At 35.9% G+C, this 26,764-nt stretch overlaps 1 protein-coding gene across 2 annotated transcripts in view; it reads left to right on the forward strand.

Moving 5' to 3' along the window:
* The first annotated feature begins 3,629 nt into the window (after window positions 1–3,629).
* Aqr (aquarius intron-binding spliceosomal factor) overlaps window positions 3,630–26,764 on the forward strand; it is a 112,223-nt gene continuing 89,088 nt past the window's right edge. For both annotated transcript variants that reach the window (XM_048793425.1, XM_015480850.2), the window contains exons 1-4: window positions 3,630–3,870; window positions 8,519–8,575; window positions 13,088–13,128; window positions 21,238–21,273. In XM_048793425.1, the coding sequence (XP_048649382.1) occupies window positions 3,796–3,870; window positions 8,519–8,575; window positions 13,088–13,128; window positions 21,238–21,273 (209 nt within the window). In that variant the 5' untranslated portion in view covers window positions 3,630–3,795. The remainder of the gene's footprint in view (window positions 3,871–8,518; window positions 8,576–13,087; window positions 13,129–21,237; window positions 21,274–26,764) is intronic.

Consider the following 26,764-nt stretch of genomic DNA (forward strand, 5'->3'; position numbering starts at 1 on the left):
ACAGTCCATGGTCAATTGCCAAAATGTTGGGGCCTCTGGTGAAGCAGTACACATGGTGAAGCAAATTCACCCCAAGCTGACTTAGAAATGCAGAGTGAGAGCAAGAAACCCATGTCCCATAATCCCCTTAAAAGGGCACAACCCAATTACCTAAAACTTGCCATAGGCCCCATTTCTTAAAGGTTTCCACTAGCTTCCAACAGCCCTAAGCTTAGGACCAAGCCTTTAACACATGGGCCTTTGGGAACATTCCGTATCCAAACTATAGCAACTCTGTTGTCAGTTGATCTCCCATTACACATTAGTTCTAAACTTCAGTGTGCATTGGCCTTATTAAAAGCACAAATTACTGGGCTATACTCTCCGAGTTTTTGATTTAGTATTTGGGTTGGGGGTCCAGGAGTTTGTTTTTACATAGGTTAGCTATTGCTGTCATGAAACTGCACATTGAGAACTACTGTGATGAATTACATGGTTCTGGAAAGCAACGAAATGCATTTTAAAAAAATATTTTAGAGGGCTTAATAAAGGGTTTGGCCAACAGTAGGTCCTCAGGTATATATTAAGTATACTAAAAGAAATAAGAGAATGAAACAATAATTACAAAACTTTTGCTTCTATTTATTTTTAATTTTCTCTTTTTGACAAAAAGTTCAGTACAAGCAGCACAGAGATCCCTGGAACAAGCCTAAAAATTGTTTCAAAAATAAAAACTAAGATGTCTTCACATATTATATTTATATATTTATACAATGGTATAAAATGACTGGGCATATGGGCATGAATGGAGGGGAAAAGGCTGGCCTGTGGAGTTCACCTTGGGAATCTAGTGGCAGAAGTGGAAGAGGGGACCAGGAGGGCATTGGGCTCTTTGTGGTCTGTGTCTTGGAGCAGGAAGCATTGTGGACACAGATGCCCAGCCATGGCCTCTGGAAGGTGCTAGGTGAGTCAGGAGCATGAAGCCAGCTCCGAAGGAAGTGGTGTTTATGTGGCTGATGGACCAAGAGGCCTATCCTCTTAAAATCTGTGACTTAGATCTTTTATTCACTTTCAGAGGATGAGTTTGCCTTCTCTTGTGCTGATATAAAAGCCAATCCAATATGTATTCTAAGTTCTCTCCTCTTCGCTCACAGATCTCTTTATTTTTACTCCTACAATCTTTCTTGACATTTTTCTCAGAATAAATGTTCATCCATCTTTCTTCCTTGCCCCCTGTTAGGAACTTCATTAACAGGCCCTTCTTTTTTCCTGGTATCTAGTTTTCCCCTCTCCATTGGTTTCTTTCCCTCTACCTCAAACATTTTCCCCCCATGTATTCCCTATTCAGTTATGATGCCTTTGGCTGCAAGTGACAAAACTCCTGATACAAACTTCTTTAGTAGTAAGGACCTTTATTGGTTTACATGGCTTGAATTTCACTGATGAGGTTAGCCTTAGAGCTATTGAATGCATTGAATTGATTCCGCTTTCTTCTGTCTGCTCTTTCACAATGATAGGCTATTTTCCTTTATTATCCTAGTTTTAGGATGCTTTGTTTATAATGAGAGGTAGAGTGGGGTAGGAAGTGAGTAGACCTGGAAACAGCAAGACCAAGGAACAATTTTCTCAGAAGCCTACAAAAACCTCACCTTTCATCTAACAGAATTGCTGCAGAAGCACATTTCTGAACCAACCACTGACAGGGAGGTAGGATTACTATTCACACAAATCACAAGAAAGCTACATATGATCCACGGTTCTTTCAACTGCTTAGATAAGGATCACTACTTCTTATTTTCCTAGTGTTTTCCACATTTATTTTTCCCTTTTCATTTTTATTGCCAGAACCAAATTTAGTCACTGTTCTTTAGCCTTAGATTTGCAATAGTTGCCCAGTTTGTATTCCTATCCCCAGGTGACCTACTCCAACCTATCTGATATACCACTGAACATTCTCCCAAAAGTAATTTCCAATAAATGGTTTCTCATTGTGCTCAGCAATGAAGATAGTTTCCTTTCCCTAGGCTTGAAAGCTTTTAACCCTTAAGCCTATTGCTCACTAACATACTTCCAGCAGGCTTAACTATATGCTGTAACTATAACACATTATATAAATACAATTCTTGCAGCTTCTGATTGTCAAAACATTATTTATGTGTCAATATTCATCATTAAAGTGCTGAACGATTTTGTTTCACTGTGTCAGACACTACATTTGGAAACAAAATGTCAATAATTATTCAAAATATTGTTGCTTTTAAAGTGTTATGCAAATTTTTATCTCTAGCTCTTTATACTAACAACTTACACAATAGAATGTAGAGGAAAAAAGGAATCTACGTTATACATTTAGTTTAATCTTCAGACCAACTGATATTTTGTTTCTTCTTTCACACTGTTCACTTTTGAATAGGGTATGTATTACAAAATTCAAAAGTAACAAAAGGGTATAAAGTATAAAATTCACCATCCCTACTCCTGTTTCCTCTTTCACCCGGTTCTTCCTCCTTGTAGGCAATAGTGTTACCAGTTTTCTGCCTGTTATTTATCCAGGAGAGTTTACTAGAGATAAATATTTGTATGTAAATTTGTGAGTGATGGGGGTATACAAATTTAGGAATAAGAAAACAAGTAATCCAATTTAAAAACAAAAATCTGAACAGATGCTTTCCTAAAGAAGTTATATGAATAGTAAATAAGCACATGAAAACATGTTCAACAGTACTACTCATTAGGGCAATGCAAATTAAACCCATAATGAGATACATCACATACCTATTAAAATAGATAAAAATTTTAACATTGGTGAGGATGAGAAGAAACTGAAATTTCACATGCTCCTGGTATACAACTATTTAGAAAGCTGGAAGAGTCTTAAAAAGTTAAACATACACCTATGATATTTTCTAACCATTTCACTCCTAGATTCTTAAGAGGAAATACATGTCTCCATAAAAAAAAAAATCATACACAAATGCTCATAGAAGAATTAACAAATTAACCAACTGTAGTATGTCTGGAAAATGAAATATTTTTCAGTAATAAAAAAGAATTACATGCAACAACTGGATGAATTCCAAAATCATTTTATTAAGTGAAAGAAGGAAAAAAGGCACATACTGCAATATTTAATTTATATAAAATTTTGCAAAAAGCAAATTAGTAATAGAGGATCAGTGGTTGCCTGAGATGGATGGTAGGTAGGAAACTTTAAGGGTATTGTATTTGCAAACAAAAATCTGAACAGATGCTTTCCTAAAGAAGTTATATGATTCTAGTGATGGCTTCATGGATGTATAATTATGTCAAAATTTCACACTATAAGTGCAGTTTATTTTATGTCAACCCATAGCTACATAAAATAAGAAAGTTAAAGTCTCCGATTTCCAGTGTATTTTTTACATCACAGATTTCTTTAAGACTGAAAAAAAAAATCCCGATTCCTTGACCCCTACCTCTCATTAACCTCAAAAGAACCCCCATCCAACACCATCAGCCAGCCTGACCTCTCCCTGTGACCCCAATCCTGAGCGCTGGTGTTTTTTCTCTGCTGCCCACTGGGGGGCGTGTTCCGGGGAGGTTGAAGTCATTGGCTCTCTAGCTCAGACTTAACACTGGTATTGAAATCCCGCCCCATTTTGTTTCGCTTCCGGAGCGGCGCACGCACCGCTCTACGGTTCCGTGTGGGACTGAGGGCTGAAGATTTCCGGATCAGCGGGTTCTTCATCGGGAGACTAGGTGCTGCAGCTTCTTCTACGAGGTGCACTGGAGTCCCCTCTGGGCCCTTTGCTACCGGAGTGGAAGGAGAGTGTGGCGATGGCGGCCCCTGCACAGCCAAAGAAAATCGTAGCCCCTACGGTGTCCCAGATCAATGCGGAGTTCGTGACCCAGGTGAGCTCGGGCAAGTTTGGGGTTTGTGAGGGGATAAGGACGTGCGAGACCCCGAGATCTAGGGGTGGGATTTTCTTCTGGATTGGGAACACCTGAAGGCATTCATTGGTCAGTTCATTCATTCGAGTCGTTCTACTTAGTCTCTGCTAGTTGTGAGGAATGCCTTGGTGAAAGACGCCACCCTGCCTCGAGGAGTACACTGTCCAGGAAAGACAGAGACTAAGCTACTATGTGGATTTTGCTGGTTTGGGAGTTTATCACAGGAGCAGTAGATTCGGAGAAGAAGGAACACTTCAGTCTGAAAATGTGAAGAAAACTTTATAGCATAGGACTGGACTGAGTTGGAGGCATAGGCTTTTTCTTGGTCCTGAGCAGAATGACAATAATCTGATAAGACACTTGCTCCAATTAGCTCCATCTATGAAGAGAGTAATCCAGTCGTTGGAATACATTCATTTAAAGCCTACTTACTTCGTGCATTGTTAGCCCTAGTTGGCTTTGAAGAGGAAAACCCAACATTTCTAATCCTTATTAGTCACTTGGGAATTAGGTAAGAGTGTAAGTAGCTCAGTACAGAAGTTTTAAGCCCACCTGCTTCCTTCTGTGCTCCCTATCTCAGTAGATTTTTCCATAGCAGAAGCCTGAAATTCATTTGAGTTCTCACTTTCCCTTCATCTCCACATATCTAAATTCTAAATATCTTTTAAGTCTGTCTTTTCTACATCTCTGTCACCCTAAACCAGGCCACCATTTTTTCTTTTTTTTTTTTTTTTTTTTTTTTTTTTTTTTTTTTTGCCTAAATCAGGGCACCCTAATCTGTCACCTGGCCTTTCCTCTTTTTCCCCTCCAGCTGGTTCAGAGTGATTTTTACACAGGTGCAAATATATCACTTATCTTCTTAAAATTCTTAAACTGTTCTACTTGCCTTTAGAATAATGACTAATCCTTCAAAGCATTGCATAATCTGAGTTGTGCTTATGTGTTCATTTTCTTCTTTGTGTCTTAGCCATATTGAACTGCAGTTATTTGAATGTGCCATGGTATCTTTCACTTCCTGGCATTTTGATATTGTTTTCTCTGGCTAAAATCCTTAGTTTATCCCATATTTCTTTATTTATTCTCAGCTTTCTACACTATTTTAGAGAGGCTTTTCCTGATGTCTTAAACTACATCAGAGCCCCCATTCCCCCATATACCTATATTCCCCCCATATACCTGTTTTTGTTTTTGTTTTTGCAATGAATGTAATTTATTAGTTTCCTGCTCTCCTGGAGCTCACATTATAGAGAATAATGCCAAATAATGAACAGTGTAGTTTCAGACATTGATAAGGGCTCTGAAGAAAACTTGCTAGGGTGTTATGACAGTGACTGGTGTGGGATATATAAAAGGCAATCAGAAAAATCTTCTAAAGTAACATTTGAGTTAACATCTGACTGCAAAAGGAGGAGCCAGTTTTAGGAAGAGCAAGGAAACAGGCCAGGGAATAGCAAGTGCAAATGCCTTAAGGTGTGATTGTGAAGGAGTTTAGGGTGGCTGGAACATAAGTTAGAGGAGAATGGTACCAGAGAGAACAGAGTAATATGTGGAGACCAGATCATACCCCGTTTGGAGACTGAGTAAGAAGTTTGGATTTTATTCTAAATGTTGTAGTATTTTAATTGCAATCTGATAATAATGTTTTTGAAAAATCACCCTAAAGTGTGGAAATTGGGTGAGGATGAGGAAGCAAAATTAGTAAGAGGGATACCAATGAGTAGTCTAGATAAATGGAGTCCTTGCTAATTAAGATTGAAGTAGACTGGTTATATTCTGAAGCTAAAGATAGTAGGACTTAATAACAATTTGTGGATTAGGGGAGAAAAATTAAGAAGAGTTTGAACAAGTGGGTGAATGGTTTGGACATTTGGGGGTACCTGGGAAAGGACGTGTAGTGAGGGAGTAATCTGAGTTCTTTTCTGGCCACATTAAGTGTGAGATGCCTACTAGACATGTAGTTGAAAGTACTGGGGCTTAGGCTGTAGCTCAGTGGTAAAATGCTTGCCTCGATGTGTGAGGTACTGGGTTCAATCCTCAGCACTACATAAAAATTAATAAAGATACTGTGTGTTCATATACAACTAAATAAATATTTTTTAAAAAAGAAAAAAGAAAGCACTGAGAAGGCAATTGCGCATGTGAGTCCAAAACATATTGGTAAGATAGGCTTCAATATAACTTCGGGAGTTATTGACCTGATACTTAAAAGTGTAGGACTGACTAGATGACCTAGAGAACATTGTTTATAAACATACAACCTTTATGGTATCCTACATTAGATTGCGAAGACTGAATCTAGGGACCGGGTTTGTTTTATTCCCTAGATACTTCCACTATCTTGTATTAACTAGGCACACATTGTGTGATGATGAGTATTTGTTGAATGAATGAGTGATTTAATGAACAAATATACTATGGCATTAAGATGTAGTGGAAGGAATGAAAATTCTTGGTAATTGTGGGCCATGATGGCAAAAATTAATGCCTAATGTTCGTCAGATACTGTTTGGGTGCTTCTGGGCTTCAAAGAAAGGTGATCCTTGTCTTGAGGGAGTTCACAGTCTTCAGATGGAGACTTTAAGAAATTTAAAAGAACTTGTCCTAGTTTAATGTGAGAAATGCCAGAGTAGAGATGTGAGGGAAGTGCCTTGAGAATAGAATTTAAAATAATTTCATTTGCCTAAGGAAAGAATTTCCAGAGAGATTCTTCTCATTGAGAAAGTGCCATTTGAGATGGACTTTGAAATATAGATAGGGAAGTAGACAAATTGGTTTTCAAGATAGGGAGGACATCTTGGGCCTCAATTACTTCTCCTCCTCCTGGTCCTCTTCTGCCTCTCCTTCTTCTCCCTCCTCCTCTTCCTCTTTTGTCTCCTCCTTCTCTTCCTCTTTTAAAAATTTTTATTTTAGTTGTAGATGAACACAATACCTTTATTTTATTTATTTTTATGTGGTGCTGAGGATTGAACCCAGTGTCTCGCACATGCTAGGCAAGCGCTCTACCATTGAGCCACAACTCCAGCCCCTCCTCCTCCTCTTCTTTCTCCTAATTTCTGAGCATCTAGCCAGAGAAGCTGTTTTTAATTATTTATTTAATAAATGATATTGAGAGGTTAAAATTTAATTCAAAGATCTGAATTTTGTTATACTACTGTATTTTTTCCTTTTTGACTTTCAATAGGTTTATCTTGAACAATCTGTACTGTCATAGCTATATTAAGTTGATAATGGTAAGTTTTTCTCTTATGTGAGGCTAGAGAGTTTAGGGGTAGGCAGGATGTACATGAAAGTGGTGGTATCTGAGAGATCACAGATTAGACTCCAAGGAAGAGGAAAAATTCAGAGAAAGGAGACAGGGCAAATGTTTAATAAACATTTGCTGGATTATTAATCAAATTCCTATGTTTTGGAGGCAGTTTCAGTCAGAAGATAGGATTTAAAACATTTGTAAATTCATGAATCCATTAAAACAAGTTAGACTCAGTTTTCTTAAGGGTATGGTATAAGGAGAGGATGGTTGAGTTTGTATGATGCCCAGAAGGAGGAAATGAGGATATCACAGAAGTGTTAGGTTGGAGTATGTTTGATAACTTTGGGTAAGTGGCATTTAAGTGGGCAGTTGCAATTTTGTTTTCAGAGACTTTTCCTTAGAGTCTCAACTGTTTTAGAGGCTCTGTAAGTATGCTGGCCATTAGGTGCTAAAGTATAGAATTGAAGATGTAGGTTCCATTTGCTAAATGTTCTGGTTAAGTCTGGAAGAAAATCAAGCAGTCAAATGATCACAGTATGCAAAAATGAGACTATAATGAAGTTATTTACAAAACAAAGAGAAGGAAGTTAGAGTTATCAGGTAGGATTGAGGAAAGCCTTAGAGAAGTAAGTGGTAACATGTAAGGTGTTACTTCTTATGTCCATCCATCCTTTCATCCAGCATTTATCCATCAGACATTATTTGGGTGCCTCCAGTGTGCCACACACTGTGCAAAGTCACATTTTTATAAATATATTGAGTCTTCATGCTTGTCAAAGTTTTCTGTTTTTTTAAGAGATTGTAATTTAGTTTTAAAAAAAATAATAACATGTTGTTTCTTTGATGTTATATAATCCATCTAAGTATCTGAAGAGATTATTTATATTAATTTAAATTTCCAAGTGAAACTCACTGCTGAAATATAACATACCAACTCCTATATTCTCTGTAATAACTAGCTTATAAATTAAAGGGTTTTTTTTTTTTTTCTTTTAAGATTTTCTTTATGTCTGTCTGGGTGTTTAGTGATTATATAAAGCTATATTATTAAACTCTGGTTTTTGACCTAGTCATATAGTTTTCTTAGTTCTAGTTGAAGGGAGGTATAGGTATGTTTTGATTTTTTTTTAATCACAATGGCAAATTGCAGTGCACAGCACTACTGGCATTTCATTGGTTGTGGTAGAGGATGCTACTAACCTGCATACCCAGGTATCTGTATTATCCCTTTAGAGTTGTTCTGTCCCCCCAGTACTAGTACTGCTTTAAGAAACAGCTTTTCCTTAAATGATTTTTGTCTTCTAGCTCAAAAGTGATATGAATCTATGAACTTACTGTTTATAATGTTTACTTTTACAGTTAGCATGTAAATACTGGGCTCCTCACATCAAGAAAAAATCACCTTTTGACATAAAGGTAAGAATTTTTGGTTTGCAATACTTTTCTTATGAGTAGATATGCTTTTTGTTTCTCTTTTTTAATGGTTAATTCAACAAAAGCTTTCTGTATTTTTATTAATATTTATTTTTAAGTTTTTTTTTAGATGGACACAATATCTTTATTTTACATTTATGTGGTGCTGAGGATCAAACCCAGTGCCTTGTGCATGCTAGGCGAGCACTCTACTACTGAGCCACAACTCCAGCCCTCCATAATTTTTTTAAAAGCTAAAAATATAGCTTTTGATTATCAAACTAATAATTACTTATGTTAGAAAATTTGGAAAATAAAAATGTTACATGGCGGTGACTAGGGAAGAGTAGAAATACTTTGGACTAGACAGAGAGGAATGAGGGGAAGGGAGGGGGTATGAAAGTAAGAATGATAGTAGAATGAATTGGACACTGTTACCCTATGTGCATATATGACCTTTGTAACTCTACATCATTTATAACCAGAAGAATGAGAAGTTATACTCCATTTATGTATGATGTGTCAAAATGCATTCTACTATCACATATAACTAATTAGAACAAGTAAAAAAATTAAAATGTTACACATAAGAAAATAAAAGTCAGTACCCAGAGATAGCCTTTGTTATTTTTTTTTTACTTTTAGCTTTAAAAAAATTATTCATATGTTATTTGTTTAAACATTTTCCTGTTTATAGATTCTTAGGCTATTTTAAATTGATTAAATGACCATGTAATGAATATTTTTGTAAATATACAGAAATTTTTGTATAAGTTTTTTGGTAATTCATTTAGGATACAGTCTATTGTTTTCTCTTTTTATTGTTAGGCTGATAAACTGAGATAAAGTTCTGTAATAATGGAAGACGGAGTGGGAATTGTTTAGTGAGGTACATGACTAAGCTGGGGAGTGATATTGCTGTATTGCTAAATCATATTGTTGTATTGTGTGCAGGTACAAATACGTAACAACATATCCCATGATTATGTATGACTGTAAGGCACCAATAAAAAAATTTGGAAAAAATAAGAAAAGATGACTAAGAACCCGTATTTAGTAAGGGATGGACTTAACAGTTTAAGCAATTTAGAATAAGTGAAAGGAAAACTTTTTAATTGTAGGGTTAATTCTTGTTAAAATAGATTATTTAAAAGAATAAAATACCTGGGAATCAACTTAACAAAAGACGTGAAAGAGCTATACAATGAAAACTACAGAACCCTGAAGAAAGAAATAGAAGACCTTAGAAGATGGAAGGATTTACCTTGCTCATGGATTGGTAGAATTAATATTATTAAGATGGCCATACTACCAAAAGCACTTTACAGATTCAATGCAATTCCCATCAAAATCCCAATGACATTCCTTGCAGAAATAGAAAAAGCAATCATGAAATTCATCTGGAAAAACAAGAGACCCAGAATAGCTAAAGTAATTCTAAGCAGGAAGAGTGAAATTGGTGGTATCGTGATTCCAGATTTTAAACTATACTATAGAGCAATAGTAGCAAAAACAGCATGGTACTGGCACCAAAACAGGCTGGAAGACCAATGGTACAAAATAGAGCACAAAGAGACAAATCCACAAAATTACAAATACCTTATATTAGACAAAGGTGCTAAAAACATGCAATGGAGAAAGGATAGCATCTTCAACAAATGGTACTGGGAGAACTGGAAATCCATATGCAACAAAATGAAATTGAATCCCTTTCTCTCACCATGCACAAAGTCAACTCCAAATGGATCAAGGAGCTAGGAATCAGACCAGAGACTCTGCGTCTAATAGAAGATAAAGTTGGTCCTAATCTTCATCACGTGGGGGCAGGCCCCAAATTTCTTAATAAGACACCTATAGCACAAGAGTTAAAACCAAGAATCAACAAATGGGACGAATTCAAACTAAAAAGTTTTTTCTCAGCAAGAGAAATAATATGTGAGGTGAATAGGGAGCCTACATCCTGGGAATAAATTTTTACCCCTCAAATATCAGATAGAGCTCTAATCTCTAGAGTATACAAAGAACTCAAAAAGTTAAACAACAAAAAAGCAAATAACCCAATCAACAAATGGGCCAAGGACTTGAACAGAAACTTCTCAGAAGAGGATATACAATCAATCAACAAATACATGAAAAAATGCTCACCATCTCTAGCAATCAGAAAATGCAAATTAAAACTACTCTAAGATACCATCTCACTCCAATAAGAATGGCAGCCATTATGAAGTCAAACAACAATAAGTGCTGGCGAGGATGCCGGGTAAAAAGGTACACTCATACATTGCTGGTGGGACTGCAAATTGGTGCAGCCAATTTGGAAAGCAGTATGGAGATTCCTTGGAAAACTGGGAATGGAACCACCATTTGACCCAGCTATTCCCCTTCTCGGACTATACCCAAAAGATCTAAGAAGAGCATACTACAGGGACACAGCCACATCAATGTTTATAGCAGCACAATTCACAATAGCTAGAATGTGGAACCAACCTAGATGCCCTTCAATAGATGAATGGATTAAAAAATGTGGTATTTATATACAATGGAATATTATTCAGCACTAAAAAATAATAAAATCATGGCATTTGCAGGCAAATGGATGGCATTAGAGCAGATTTTGCTAAGTGAAGTTAGCCAATCCCTAAAAAACAAATGCCGAATGTCTTCTCTGATAGAAGGGGGGTGACTCAAAATGGGATAGGGAGGAAGAGCATGAGAAGACAACTACCACTTAATAGGGAAGAGAGGTGGGAGGGAAAAAGAGGGAGAAGGGGAGTTGCACAGAAGATGGGAGGAGAACCTCATTGTTATACAGAATACATATATGATGTTGTAATGAGTAAAAGAAAAAAAAGTGTGTCACATTAGATTGGATAGAGAGAAAGGATGGGAGAGGAGGGGAGGAGTAGGGAGGATAGGAAGGGCAGCAAAATAGAATAGACAATATGATTGATGTATGTACATTCCATGTATGTATTATATATCAAAATGCATTCTACTGTCATGTATGACTAAAAAAAAAAATAAAAATCAAAAAAAAAGAAAAGGAAAACTTAGCAAAACAAAAAATAAGAAAACAAACAAAAATAAAAGTGATCTTTCTATAAAGTAAATGTTGTTGATATATTGCATATGATTAAACAAGTAATGAAGGCTGGGCATAGCCTAGCACATAGGTAATCCCAGCAGCTCAGGAGGCTGAGACAGGAGGATCACAAATTCAAAGCCTGCCTCAGCAATGGCGAGGTGCTAAGAAACTCATTGAGACCCTGTCTTTAATAAAATACAAAATTGGGCTGGGGATGTGGCACAGTGGTTGAGTGCCCTTGAGTTCAATCCCTGGTACCAAAAAAAAAAACAGACAAGTAATGAAGACTAAAACTTTTAAGTTCTGCTGTTACAAAATTGTACTATGATGCTTTAGGAACTCTTTGTGATATGAACCTCTTAACTTAAAATGTATTTCATTATTTGAACTTAAATATTTAATTTATCAATGTATTTTTGTTGTTCTGGTAATCCTTTCATCAGTAGAATATCTATAAACATGGCATATGTTAATTACTTTTTTGCAGGTTGTGGGGAGGGTACTGGGGATTGAGCTCCAGCACTCAACCACTGAGCCACAGCCCTAGCCCTATTTTTGTATTGTATTTAGAGCCCTATTTTGTATTTTATTTCACTGAGTTGCTTAGCACCTGCCCATTGCTGAGGCCAGGTTTGAATTCTCCATCCTCCTGCTTCAGTGTCTTGAACCACTGGGGATTACAGGTGTGCGCCACCATGCCCAGCTGTTAATTACTTTTGGTTATCAGCAGGTTTACTTTGTCTTCCTATAACTTGTCTGTGTATTTTTACATTTGTATTTGTTGGGGCCAGGAGTCCTTGGAGTAATTTTGCATAAATAATGAAAATATCCTGATGGGACTACTAGATTGAGTTTAAACTAATTAGATTAAGCTTTTTAGCAATTCAACTCATATCCAGATCATTTTAGTTCATACTAGATACTTCTAGATAAAGCCATGTATGCCTATTCAGAAGAACTTCATTACAAGTTGATACTTAAAGTGATTCATGCCCTTTGTTTTATTATTTAGTTTGAATGTTGATAAAAGAAAAACAATAACAGAGAATACTCTAGATTGAATAAGACTTGCTTGATCTGTAATCTCCATCTCTGTCACCTTCAAACATTTATTTGACAAATACTTTCTGTACTGTTAAGATGTTGTAGTCTTTTACAGTAGAGATTGGGTGGTTGTATGTGTGTATTTAATTTTTTACTACTAGTACAACTATTACTTTTGCTCCTCCTGATAACATTTATTAAAAGTTCATCATGTATCAGAATTTATATTAATTATGTACATGTTCTGTGTTATTTACAGCAACACTATATGGTAGTTTGTAATTTTGTATCAATTTTATTTAGAGCATCACTGTATGGTTGAAAACTATCAGGGTCTAAAAAAAGTTGTTTGAGATACTAATACATTTTTGTAATTTTGGTAACAGGTTATTGAAGAAATATATGAGAAGGAGATTGTCCAGTCAAGGTAGGAAGTAGTTTAATTTTTGTACATTGGGATTATGGCTGGACCAAATTGGAGCTTGTCTGAGCTTCTAACTGTGATTGGAACTTTGGACTTTTTCCCCTCCCTTCTCTGCATTGGTCATTGGGAGATGGTGGCCAGAGAAACTGAAGGGAATGGAGTCATAAATTATTTCTTTGCCTTTTAATTTTTGGCTAACATTACATGGATTAAATCCCATAGTTTATTTGGTTTTTGAGGAAATGTGAAAGAGTAAACGCAGAGATTCTGGTTATTTCATTATGCTAATTTCATATCATGTCTGAAAAATATTCAAAGTTAGAAAGGCGAGAAGTCATCAATTTGAGAAAGATAGAAGTGAAGAGACTTGATAGTTAGATGCAGTGGGTGAAGAAAATGGAGAAATGACCCCTTAGTTTTTGTTTAAGTCACTGAGTGATTAGTGGTGCCATTGCTGACATGCCATTGTTGTTGAGGTTGGGACTGGGTGAAGATCATTAGTTCCATTTTGGTTATCTTGAATTCAATTTTCTAGCCATGCAGATGGAAATATAGAATAAGTAGTTGGGTGTCTAGGCGTAGAGCTCAGGAAAGACTGATTTGAGCTTACTTTGTATCAGCCGTCATTACCATGCTGAAAGTACCACAATGAACAGCATAGAGACCATCATCTCCTTGGAATTTACATTCTAGCAGATGAGGGAGGTAGGGTATGGGGAGACAGAGAAGGAACACACAAATATAATGTAGGATATATTAAGTGCTGTGAATTAAAGTGTAGATAGTGACACGGGCTTCTATTTTAGATAGAATGATCAGACAAATCCTCTTTAAAAATTTGGAATTTGAGCAGGTATATGACAGGACTTCATCTGAGGATGAGTGTGCATAAAATTGCCTGAGGAGATTTGAAGATGAGTAGGTAGATAAGTTCTAGGAGTGAGAGTTTGTATATATCTGTGTGTATGCTTTTTTCCCCTATAATAACACACCTTTCACTGCACTGGATAGTTTTTTTTTTCCTCCCATTTAAGTATTTTTTTTAATATTTATTTTTTAGTTGTAATTGGACACAATACCTTTATTTCACTTATTTATTTTTATGTGGTGCTGAGGATTGAACCCAGGGTCTTGGATGTGCGAGGCAAGTACTCTACCGCTGAGTCACAACCCTAGCCCACCCCTCCCCCAGCATTTAAATTCTTGCTATTAGTATTTTCTTCCTGAAAGACCTTTTGTAGTAAAATGACTAAAAGCTACCAGTGGTTTTTTTTTTTTTTTTTTAAAGCCACATTGGCTGCATTATCTTTAACTGTTACTGTTGGAACTTGGCATAGATTTACAATGGCACTTTTAATAGCCATTTTCTCATCTTATATACATTTTTGAATACTAAGATCAACACATAAATCGGAGTATGTGTTTAAAATGTAAATGAACAGTGTTTTAGATTAGTGCCTGAGCAAATTGTTTTTCTGAGCTATGTGGCACCTTCCATATTGGGGAAATGGCTTGATGTATTTATTAACCTATTAGTAGGCTATCAAAATAGTCTGTATATATCCACAAGGTTCTCTTGATATGATAATTAAACTTCTCATGATATATATTGTTTGCACTCAACCCCATTTTACCCAGAATGCATCTGGGAAATAACAATTAGTTCTTAGTATTCTTATAATGTAAACAACAACAACAACAACACTTCTAGGTTTTCAAAATTAGATAATTCCTAAAAGACTTTCTTGCTCAGTCATGTAATTAATGTGTATATGTTACATAATTGACTAATTTTTGCTATTCTTGGCATTGTCAGATTTGGCAAACTTATGTATCCAAGTTTGTAAACTATTAAAAGTTATAATTGTTATGTGTTCAGTGCCAACTTTGTGCCAGCTTATTTCTAAGTACCTTGCATGTAGTAGCTTATTTATCCCCACAATAACCCTAAAACATTATTATCATCCTGATGTTGGGGATGAGGAAATTAGTACAAGAAGTTTTAATAACTTGCCCAAGATGTTTCCCAGTAGTTGGAAGGACTGTACTGACTCCTGATTCTCTGGCTTTTGTGCAATACTCTGTTCTTAAGTAGGACAAGAGTCCATTTTTTTCTAGCAATCTCTTGCACACTTTGGTATGCTTATTAATCCTACTGTGAATTTATTTAATTGCTTTTTATGCTTTAAAAAATTACCTGTAGAACAATTTGCTTTACCAGTGTGTATATTAATTTTTATTTGAAATGTATAAACCCTTTTATTATAAAATTTAGCAACAGGAAAACAAAACAAAATAGAAGGTTGCCAATATTCCCAAAGCCCCTTGCTTGTTCTTCTGCCTATGAATACTATATGCCGCAGTCTGGCTGGGCACAAAATAACCGAGCTGCCACAAAGCCTTGTAGGTTCAAACAGCAACTCTTTTTTATTCCCGAACTCTCTCCAGCCCTCTACACACACTTCCCGGGAACACCCTGCCTCCACCAGGCTCGGTGCACCAATTCTCTCAGAACCCCTCGGGAACTCCAAAGTAGCAAGTAGCGGGTGCCCGAGGCAGCAGGATCTGCCCTAATCCCAGCAGGATCCGCCCTAATCCTGGAGCTGCCCTATTCCCAGCAGGATGCGCCCTAATCCTGGAGCAGGGTCACCTTTCAACCATTTCCTCTGGCAAAAATGCCAGGCATCATTCTGACTAAACTGTGGCTCTCAACATCTCCCCCCTTCTGTTTAATTAAACAACAAGCATATGGCTTAGGGACCGTGCCTGTCTTAGGTTGTACAGTACTACATATGGTCCTTACCCATCATCGGATGAGCTGACCTCAAGGCGTCAGCCTCCTGTCTTAGGTTGGTACCATTGTAATTGGATCTTACCCGTCATTGGCTACCAGCATACAGCCATACTTGTGGATAAGCCTTTGCATCAGTGGGGGGGTGAGGTTCTTTGCCTCACCTCTGTTGTCCCCCAAATTTGGCCTTGGTACCAGTGGGGGTGTGAGGTTCTTTGCCTCACCTCTGTTGGCCCCCAAATTTGGCCTTGGTGCCAGTGCGGGGGTGAGGTTCTTTGCCTCACCTCTGTTGGCCCCCAAATTTTAGACCATCACAAGCAGAAAGGGAGGAGGATGAAAAATGCTACTGTACCAAGCCAAATGATGGCTCTTTTTGGAAAAATTATACCACCGATGACACCATCAGCAAAGATACCCCAGCACTACCACAATTCGCTGCACCAACAGATAGTTCACAATGCTTGCAAGTGATACATAGTCCAGGCAAGTTCTGCAAGCAGTTCAAAGCAGAGGAATCCATCAATATGTCCATTTCCTCCCAAAGTAAATCAACTTGATTGAGCATCACTTGTTGAGTTATTATTCATTGATGCATCAGTTTATACAGTTTACTGTGATAGCTATTGAAGAAGCTGTAGTTTAGTTTTATCTTTGTCTTCACCGGCACTGGGATGAAGATAGGAATTCTGGCAATGATGGCTAAAAAAAAAAAAAATATGTAACATTCCAGCAGGCACTAAAAGAAAGCAATTTTCTAAACAATTTACATTATCCTGAACAGAATTATTAAATGTAATGAAAAGGAAAGGTGAAAGTAAACAAACAGATCTGTTGACCTCCTTTTTTGTTTACATATTAGAACAATCCTCAACAGCTGTTTACCCAATTTAAATTAAACCATTTAAATCACGTGAATAAAAAAATTCGGATCCATTTTTTCATGAGTGCTCCTCATATATATGGACATATGCACATACAGACATACAACACAAAACACAAGTGTGCACACATAACATGCAACACATAAGACAATAGTAAAGGCCTTGTAGCTTTTTACAGGTGAAATCTCCATTGCAATGTTTAAAAACCCCACAGTCAAAAAATAGAACTAATCAGCAAAACATTAACCTAGGTCTGTATGAACTCAAAAAATAAAATAGAACTTCATGATGTGGGAAAAGGCAATAATAAAATAGATATTGGGAAAAAAAAGCATCCTGGTTACCACCTGGGTTTGACTCTTCATATGATATCCCATCCTTCTTCCTGTAACTTGCATATGAGTCTGAAGGTATTCCCACAAGTAAGCCTCAAGGTTTCTTACATTTGAAATAGGCCTTAATTGTGTTCATTATTCATTAGCCTCCAGGTGTGGGAGAATCACTGTCGAAGATGTAAGAATAGCCAAACTGGAGTTCTGAATATCAGCTGTTATGGATTTGAGCCAAATCATCTTCTTTTTGGTCTGTAGAAATCGCTTTAGTTAATCTCTCTGAAATCCAAATCAGCTGCTGTTCTCCCTGTGGAAACACACAAACAGACCTCCAATTGCAGACAATCACTGGGTCAGGACCTTTCCATTGTCCTGTTAGAATATAAGTACATTTTAATAGTTTGATGAGCTCTTTCAACTATGCCTTGTCCCTGTGGACTGTATGGGATTCCTGTTAAGTAAAACATTAACTGATTTTTCTTCAGGGATGATGTTCCAAAATATCCTATATGCATCCTTTGGAAATTTAAAGATCCTTTTAAATTCAAGTCTTCCAAAAGCATTTTGCCTTAGTTTTTAGAATTACTTTAGTCCTTTTAATTTTTTGATGTGGTTTTAAACCAATTTCCTTCTAGTTTAACGTTTTCTAAATTGGCTCTTGTCTATAAATTTTAACACCCTCATCTGAGACTTCTAATTTCTGCACCACCAGAATTTAAAGTTGATAGGCTTTTTAAAAAAAATTACTAATAATCTCCTTCTTCTATTTTATCCAATATTTGACTTTAAACTTTTCTCTTCTACCTTTTTGTATCTTGAATGTCTGTATCTAATAGTTATCTTAGCTTTTTGTATTTTTTATCTNAATAGTTTATCTTAGCTTTTTGTATTTTTTATCTTGAAATACCTTTATTTGACATTTTTAACCATTTTTTTTATCTTGTTTCTATCTTCTAGTTTTTCTTCTAAGGTTTGTGCATTTCACCCTTATGTTGCTTTTTTTTCCTCCTTAGATTTTTTTTTTTTTTTTGCTTCCTATTTTGTGGGTTTAAAATTCTTGTCTTCCTACATCTTTCTATCTTTTTTTTTTACCTTTCTGAACTTTTGTCTTTAAAGTTTTCCACTTTAAATTTTTAATCTCCTTTATCCAAATTGCTTTTATCCTATTATCTTCCCATTTTCATGTTTTTTTTATTTTTTTAAGTAATGCGCTTAAGATTAACCAGGCTTCGAATGACACAATCTTTCCTCCGCCATGAAGGCATCTTAACCACCTTCAATTTAACCTTTCAAAGCTTTTCGCAACTTACTTAGACATTTTACAACTTTTTACTTTACCACACAAAGATTATCTCATCTAGAAACATTTCTTTTTTTTCAACCTTTCATATTAAAATATATTTCCACATCTTGAATCTTTTTATATCTCTTTTCTAGCCGTTAACCCTTTTTATAAATTCACATTTTGAAACAACCCTTATAAAATTTCTGAATTTAGACAAATTTCTCCACTTTAATAAGATGAAATACTTTCATGTTTTTTTATGGTACTATAATACTATAATTGAAACCCAACTGAAACTTGTTATACTCTTTGTATATAAATTATACCTGATAGAATCTTAACTCTTAGTAACCTTGTTTCAGCAAAGACAGACACAAAGCAATATTAAACCTTTATTCCATTTACCAATTTATGAAAACATACATCATGTTTAAATATATTACCTTATGGAACTTAATAAGTAAAGAGTACTTGATTTTATATTTAGTGGTTGATGTTTCAACACTTTAGCTTTGTAAATTAATCAGATGTCTGTAAAAACCAAGATCTTAGACAAGTGTAATAAACAAATTAGCTATCTCTTTCTTGTTGAAGAAAAATCTTTTTACAGGATACCATGATGGTCCCATTGTGATATATTCAACAACTCCTCTTTAAATAACCATGGGCTACATTTTTGTATTGTATCAACATATGCCCTAACTGTTCTTGGTCTTACTGGGGTGCCTCCTTCCTCTAACAATTTCTCTTCCTCGGGGCGAACAACTTCAAACCTCGAGCCAACCATTTTCCCCAGTTTGCCTGAGAAAGTTCTAGGGACAAGCAACTTGAAATACAAACAAAATAAATCAAAACAAGAACACATTATTTTTTGAAATGGTCACCCATTCTTTCGCTCTCCTTCAGGGGCGAGCAATTTCACTTACCTCCAAGCTTCAGGCGTTCCCCGTACGGGCCACCAAATGCCACAGTCTGGCTGGGCACAAAATGACTGAGCTGCCACAAAGCCTTGTAGGTTCAAATAGCAACTCTTTTTTATTCCCAAACTCTTTCCGGCACTCTACACACAATTCCCGAGAACACCCTGCCTCCACCGTGCCAATTCTCTCAGAACCCTGTGGGAACTCCAAAGTAGCGGGTGCCCGAGGCAGCAGGATCCGCCCTATTCCCAGCAGGATCCGCCCTAATCCCAGAGCCACCCTAATCCCGGAGCAGGGTCACCTTTCAAACATTCCCTCTGGCAAAAATGCCAGGTGTCATTCTGACTAAACTGTGGCTCTCAACAACTATAGTTTTGCCTGTTTTTGAATTATAAGTAGAATCATAGTATACATTCTTTTTTGACTGGCATCTTTTGTTCACAGTATTTATTTTTTAATCATCTGTATAATAAACTTAGAAGTAAATAGTTCAGAAGTTCATAATGTCAGTACCCTTGTCACTGTGTTCAAATAATTTTTTTGGCTTTCCCTGTGTGATTACCGGGAGGCTGTAGCCCTCCAGACCCCATGTTAGTTTGTTTTTTTCATATAATTTTATTAGTTATAAATGGACACAGTACCTTTATTTTATTTATTCGTTTATATATGGTGCTGAGAATTGAACCCAGTGCCTCACACATGCTAGGCAAGTTCTCTACCACTGAGCCACAATCCCAGCCCAGATCCCGTATTTTGCATGACTATATCCCAAGAAAAGAAGCAGGAACAATTATGGCAGCAAAGGAATTTCCCTTTGCCTTTCCTCTCTTTTTTCTCATATGATTCAGTTATTGATACAGTTAATGGACCTAACTTGTTGTATATAAATTGTCCACCTTTGGAAGAATTTAATGGAATTTATGTTAAGTTTGTGGCACAGTGTTGGGTACATTGTATGCTTGCTCTCAGTGAATATTGATAAGTTATACAACTGGAACTTTTCATACTTACCTTTGAAGTTTTTCTGAAATGATTTCTAGTGCCTTATTTGTACAACTTTAGTTAGGCTGGAGATGTAGAGTGTGTCATTCAAGGTGTTCCATCCACTCTTCTGCCTAGCTGGCTGTAGAAGCCGCCAATACCTTGATAGTGTTCCATCTTTGTATTTTTGCCTGTAGTAAAGATCTTCACTTCATTCTCAGCAAAGTTCTGTGACATTATTTGCTCAGTGAAACTATTTAAGAGCTCAGAAATCAGTGGAATACAATTTTGACAGGATAATGGTCTTCTGGGATACTAAATTTATAATTCATATACATTTAATTTTCAAGCTGGAAGCTATTATCTAGTGGCAGTGTTCTGTTCTGGGTAGTTTATTTCCAATATTACAAGAGGATAAAACTAAATTAGTGGCATTTGAACTTGCCTTTGGAGAGATACCCCATGACTGTAGTATCAGCTATTCATATAAAACAAAAGTACTTGTGTTATAAAATGGCAGTATAATGAAGAGAAAGATCTGGTAATTTCTACAAAGTATTTTCTAATATTGTAGGTTCACTGTCAAGACCAATGACTATGTGCCTTCCAAATTTGCGACATAGATCAATATGCCCATGAAATAAAAGCATGATGGTCAATGCTTAAGAAGTTGTTCAGACAGACCTGGGGGTATAGCTCAGTTATAGAGTACCTAACATATGTGAGGCCCTTGTACAAGTTGTACGGGTTAGCCTTTGACAGTTGTGATCTGATATGACTTATCTTTAAAAGATTTCAAAACCATTTGCATTAAGAACTCTGCAATATTTTGTTTTCTATTTAAACATTTTATTTACCTTAGTTTATTAAATAATAATAATTTCGTATAATTATATAATTATTTTTATTTTTATGTTTTTAGGTTTGCCATCCGAAAGATAATGCTGTTGGAATTTAGGTGAGTTAAAAGGAAATTACTTTAGCTGGGTACGGTGACACATGCCTGTAATCCTAGTGGCTCAGGAGGCTGAGGCAGGAGGGTCAAGAGTTCAAAGCCAGACTTAGCAACTTAGCAAGACCCTAAGTGACTCAGCAAGATCCTGAGTCGCTGGGAAATACAAAACAGGGTTGGAAATGTGGCTCAGTGGTCTGAGTGCCCCTGAGTTCAACCTCCACTTTCCCCAAAAAAGAAATTATTTTGATGAAGTTAAAGATGATAATGTGATTTAAGTCTTAGCCACTTTTTAAATATATCTCCAAGAGCAGTTAAGAAAATAAGTTTATCCACTTACAATATAACTTATCTTGCACAAGGTAGAGTATATACTTATCTTGCACAAGGACCTGGGTTCAGTCCCCACCACCAAAACAATAAACAAGAACAACAAAAAATAAAGAAAATAAATTTGTGGGGATTTATATTTTTGTGATTGGCTTATTTTGGATATATATGTATCTTTTTTTCCAAAGATGCCCTGTTACCAGAAGAACTTGTATTTTGTGGTGTTTCTCACCGCATAAGGTAGCATGTGCTGAGCAGTTTCTGTCTTGCTTGGTTTGTAGTGATCATTTTGAATAAATTGGGGATATATTCTATAGCCTTTTTTTTTCTGTTACCAATGCATCATTGTTCAACCTATCCACTGATAACATAAATATTTCAGATAAGAGAGAATGAACAACTTTAAATTGTGAAGGTAGATTAGATCATGTTATAAACTAGGTTTGGCCAGTACACTGTAAATAACAGCCAGGATTGTTGTTGATAATAGTAATATTTACCATTTATTGAACTATTGCCTTGTGCTAGGCATAGTGTTAAACATTTTTATTTATAGAGTACTCAGTAGCAGTCCTGCAAAGAAAGTATTATCCTTTCCATTTACCAGAAGAATCTGGGATCAGAGAGCTGAAGTAATTTGTTAAAGATATTACAATGAAGTAATTGGGAGATCTGGTATGTCAATGTCTAATGCCAAAACTCATGGTTCTTCCACTTCTGTCTACCTGTTGAGATCTGGTTTGCATAAGAGGTCAGGGCTTCTGTATATATAATATTTATTCTCTACGTATAGTGATTTAATCCTTATAAAAATGGCATGAAGTAGGTGGTCTTATTCTTAAAAAAGGAAATTGAAGTTTATAGTTATGATTTAAAGTAAGTTGAGGTAGTTACATACTAAGAACTGTATTATAATATGATCTCATTAAATCTTCACAGTAACCCCGTTTTGATCATAGAGGAGAAAATTGTAGTCTAGAAATTAGACCCTACCTAGTCCTTAGATAAATATGTCCTTTCCATAGTATCACATCACCTTTCAAAAGTTAGCCAGCTTTTTGTTGCTCTAACAAAATACCTGAGATAATCAAAAGGGTTTATTTTGATTCATTCAGACCATAATTGCTTGGCCCTGTTTCTTTAGACCTGTGGTGGCATAATAAATCATGGTAGGAACACATGATGGAACAGGTGTGTTCACCTTATGGCAGCTGAGAAGCAAAGAGAGAGGAAGGCACTAGGGTCTAATATCTCTTTCAAGGGCATGCCTCCAGTGACCTAACTTCCTTCCCCTAAGCCTCACCTCCTAAAGGGTTAAGGATCTCCCCATAACACCACAGGCTGGATTCCAAGCCTATAAAACATGGTCTTTTGAAAGCTATGCAAGATCCAAACTTATAGCAAATCAAAAGGATAATGTTATGCAATTAAGATTAAGCAGACATGTAGAGTAAAGACACCAGGAGGACATGAAGATTTTTTTAAAATTCTTTTTAGGTATACATGACAATAGAGTGTAGTTTGACATATTATACATACATTTTGGAGTACAACTTATTCTAACTAGGATCCATTCTTGTGGTTGTACATGATGTAGAATTTCATTGGTGGTGAATTCATATATAAACATAGGAAAGTTAGTTCTGATTCATCCTACTGTTTTTCCTATTCCAGTCCTACTTCCCTTCCCATTTTTCTCCTTTGTCTAAGCCACTGGCAGGATGTGTTTTGTATAACAAAACACGCTGAAATTATCAATGACAGTTAAGATTTTTAATAACTGAAGAAGTGGGTTGTTGTCTTTTAGGAACTTTTGTGTATATCTTCAATGTAAGAATGTCATTTTCTCTGTACCAGTCTCTAGACATAACCATTCTAAAGTTTGTAATAAAGAGTAATTTAGGGTCTCTTGGTGGAGTAGAAAGTGAGATGGCATGAAGTTAGCTGGGTACTAGAAAGTGAATTGAGAAAGGAGGAAATGAGTTTTCTGTCTAGAGTTCCAGTGAGCTAGTTAGAGTCTTGCAAAATGTAGCATCTTATATGTTGTCATGGAAGCATTGCAATATCCTCTGAACAAAACAATGACTGGGGCTGCAGAGGCAGCAAGTTCCTGTTACTCTGAGCTTCTCAGAAGAAACAATGGGTTTATGAAACAAAGGGTCACAAAGTTACTGTTTCCAGTTGACCTCTCACTTTTCTTAAAAGATGTTTCAATAAAAGCATCCTCTCCTTTTGTGAAGGCAAAAAAAAAAAAAAGTTTTCTGTTGATGAAATTCATAGGAAGGATGTAGTATTATTTATATATGATATCAATTGCATTTGGTGTAACTGCTAAAATACTATCCGTGAATAACTGAACAAATCTTTAAGTTTGGAGAAAGAGATGTAGTTTGGAGTCAAGGCCATGTCTATTATATGAGGCCAGTCATTGACTATTGCCTTTGTTTCTTTGTATGAAAAATGTAAAGAATAGGTTTTGAGTTTGCTCTGCTCAGAACAAGACATTACTATTAGAAATGATGGCAAGCTAGTGAAATCCCTGGGGCATCTGGCAGAAATAAATATGAAGATACTTTGGAAGGATAGGTATTCCAACCATTTTGCAAAATACTTGTACAGATAAAAAACCCTGATAAAGGTGAGTTCACAGTCCAAAATTACAAAGAAGATTAGGCCAAGCAAGAGTGAACAACAAAGAACAGACTGAAATCTTCCTTCTCCCAAATATCTTTGGATAATTAAATACTTGATACACACTGTAAAATCTTTTTTTGTTTGTTTTTTTTGGGTACTGGGAATTGAACCCAGGGGCACTTTACCACCATAGAACTACATCCCCTGTCCTTTTAAAATTTTTGTGTTGTAGATGGACACAGTACCTTTATTGATTTATTTATGTGGGTGCTGAAGTTTGAACCCGGTGCCTCACATATGCTAGGTGAGAGCTCTACCACCAAGCCACAACCCCAGCCCCTCCCTTGTCCTTTTATATATATATATATATATATATATATATATATATTAGTAATAGGGTCTTACTAAGTTGTTTAGGGCCTCACTAAGTTGCTGAGGCTGGCTTTGAACTCAAAATTCTCCTGCCTCAGCCTCCCAAGCTTTTGGGAACACAGGCACGCACCACTATACCTGAACATACTGTCAAATTTTTTTGTTTAAAATTAGTGTGGGTATAAAAGGAGAAACAGAATATATGATCAAGAAATAAGACATTAAAAATGAACAGACTTCAGGAAATAATAATGGAAATAAAAATCATTGAGACTCAAAAACTCAGTGGGAAAATTTAAATATCAAGTTAGATATAGCTAAAAAGAAAATTAATGAACTGCAAGAGAGATCTGAGGAAATTAACTAGAAAATAGCAAAGATTAAGAGTAACAAAGAAATAGAGGCTAGAATGAGGTCTAATAGGAGTTTCAGAAAGGATTCAGAGAGGTGAGAAAGTGGCAGTTTAAAAAAGATGAACATCAAGAAATTTTAGAAATTCTAGATTTGAATTTTAAATTTTAGAAATTTAGATTTGAAACACAAATCTTTTAAATTCCAGAAATATAGCAAATCATAAACAGAGCCACTGCAGAACAATAAAGATAGAATGAAGATCTTAAAATGTGCTGGAGGGAAAAGACATTAAAGAAGAACAAATAGTTGATTATAGACTTCTCAATTGTAGTAATGAATATAATGGAATGAGACATTCCATTATCCTACTTAGTGGGGAAAATATCACCATGCACCTAGAATCCTGTGCCCAGCTTAATTATTATGAAATCAATGTCAAACAAAGATAGGTTAATACGCTATTGATGACAGACATTCTAAAGGATATAATTCGGGATAAAAAAATTTAAACTTATAAGAAAGGAATGCATTGAGGATACACCTATTTATGATATAGCACTCAAGTCTCTTATATTCTTTTGACCATTATTTTACTAAAGTTGTTACAGATTAACCAAGAAGGATTGCTAAAGGTCCATGGAAATACTGATGTAGATAGACTTTTAAAAAATTTTAATTTAATTAGTTATACATGACAGTAGAATGCATTTATGCACTTTGATATATCATACATAGATGGGATACAAATTCATTTTTCTGAGTACATGTTGCAGAATCAAATTGGTCATGTAGCCACATATATACATATAGTAACAATGTCTGTTTCATTCTGTTATCTTTCCTATCCCCACATCCTCTCCCCTCCCATTACTTCCCTTTACCTAATCTAAGGTAACTCCCTGGTGCCCCTTTCCCCGCCACCTTACTGTGAAGTAGCATCCGCATATTAGAGAAATTATTTGGCCTTTGGTTTTGTGGGATTGGCTTATTTCGCTTAGCATGATATTTTCCAACTCTAACCATTTACTGGAAAAATGCCATAATTTCACTCTTTAAAGCTGAGTAATGTTCCATTGAACATATATACTACATTTTCTTTATCCATTCATCTATTGAGGGACACCTAGGTTGGTTCTATAGTCTAACTATTGTGAATTGAGCTGCTATAAACATTGACGTGGCTGTGTCATTATAGTATGCTGATTTTAAGTCCTTTGGGTATAAACCAAGGAGTGGGATAGCTGGGTCAAATGGGGTTTCATTCCCAGTTCTAAGGAATCTCCATACTGCTCTCCATAGTGGTTGCAACAATTTGCAATCCCACCAGCAATGTATGAGTGTACCTTTTTCACCACATCTTCACCAATATTTATTCTTGCCTATATTCTTCATGATTGCTATTCTGACAGGAGTGAGATGAAATCTTAGAGTAGTTTTGATTTGCATTTCTCTAATGGCTAGAGATGTTAAACACTTTTTCATATATTTGTTGATCAATTGTATTTCTTCTCAATTGTATTTCACTGAAGTGTCTGTTCAGTTCCTTAGCCCATTTATTGATTGGGGTTTTTTTTTTTTGTTTGTTTGTTTTTGGTGTTAAGTTTTTTTGAGTTCTTTATATATCCTAGAGATTAATGCTTTATCAGAGGTGCGGCATAAAAGGAAGTAGAAAAACTGTAGAATCTAAAATGATTATCTGTGTATGCATATGTGTGCTTGAAAAGTTATGCATATGTAATGATTGAAAGCAGGAGCCAAAGTCCTGCTTTTTGCCAGGTATGGTGGTACATGACCATAATCACTCTAT

This window comes from Marmota marmota, unplaced genomic scaffold (assembly GCF_001458135.2).
Source record: "Marmota marmota marmota unplaced genomic scaffold, marMar, whole genome shotgun sequence".
NCBI classification, from domain to species: domain Eukaryota; kingdom Metazoa; phylum Chordata; class Mammalia; order Rodentia; family Sciuridae; genus Marmota; species Marmota marmota.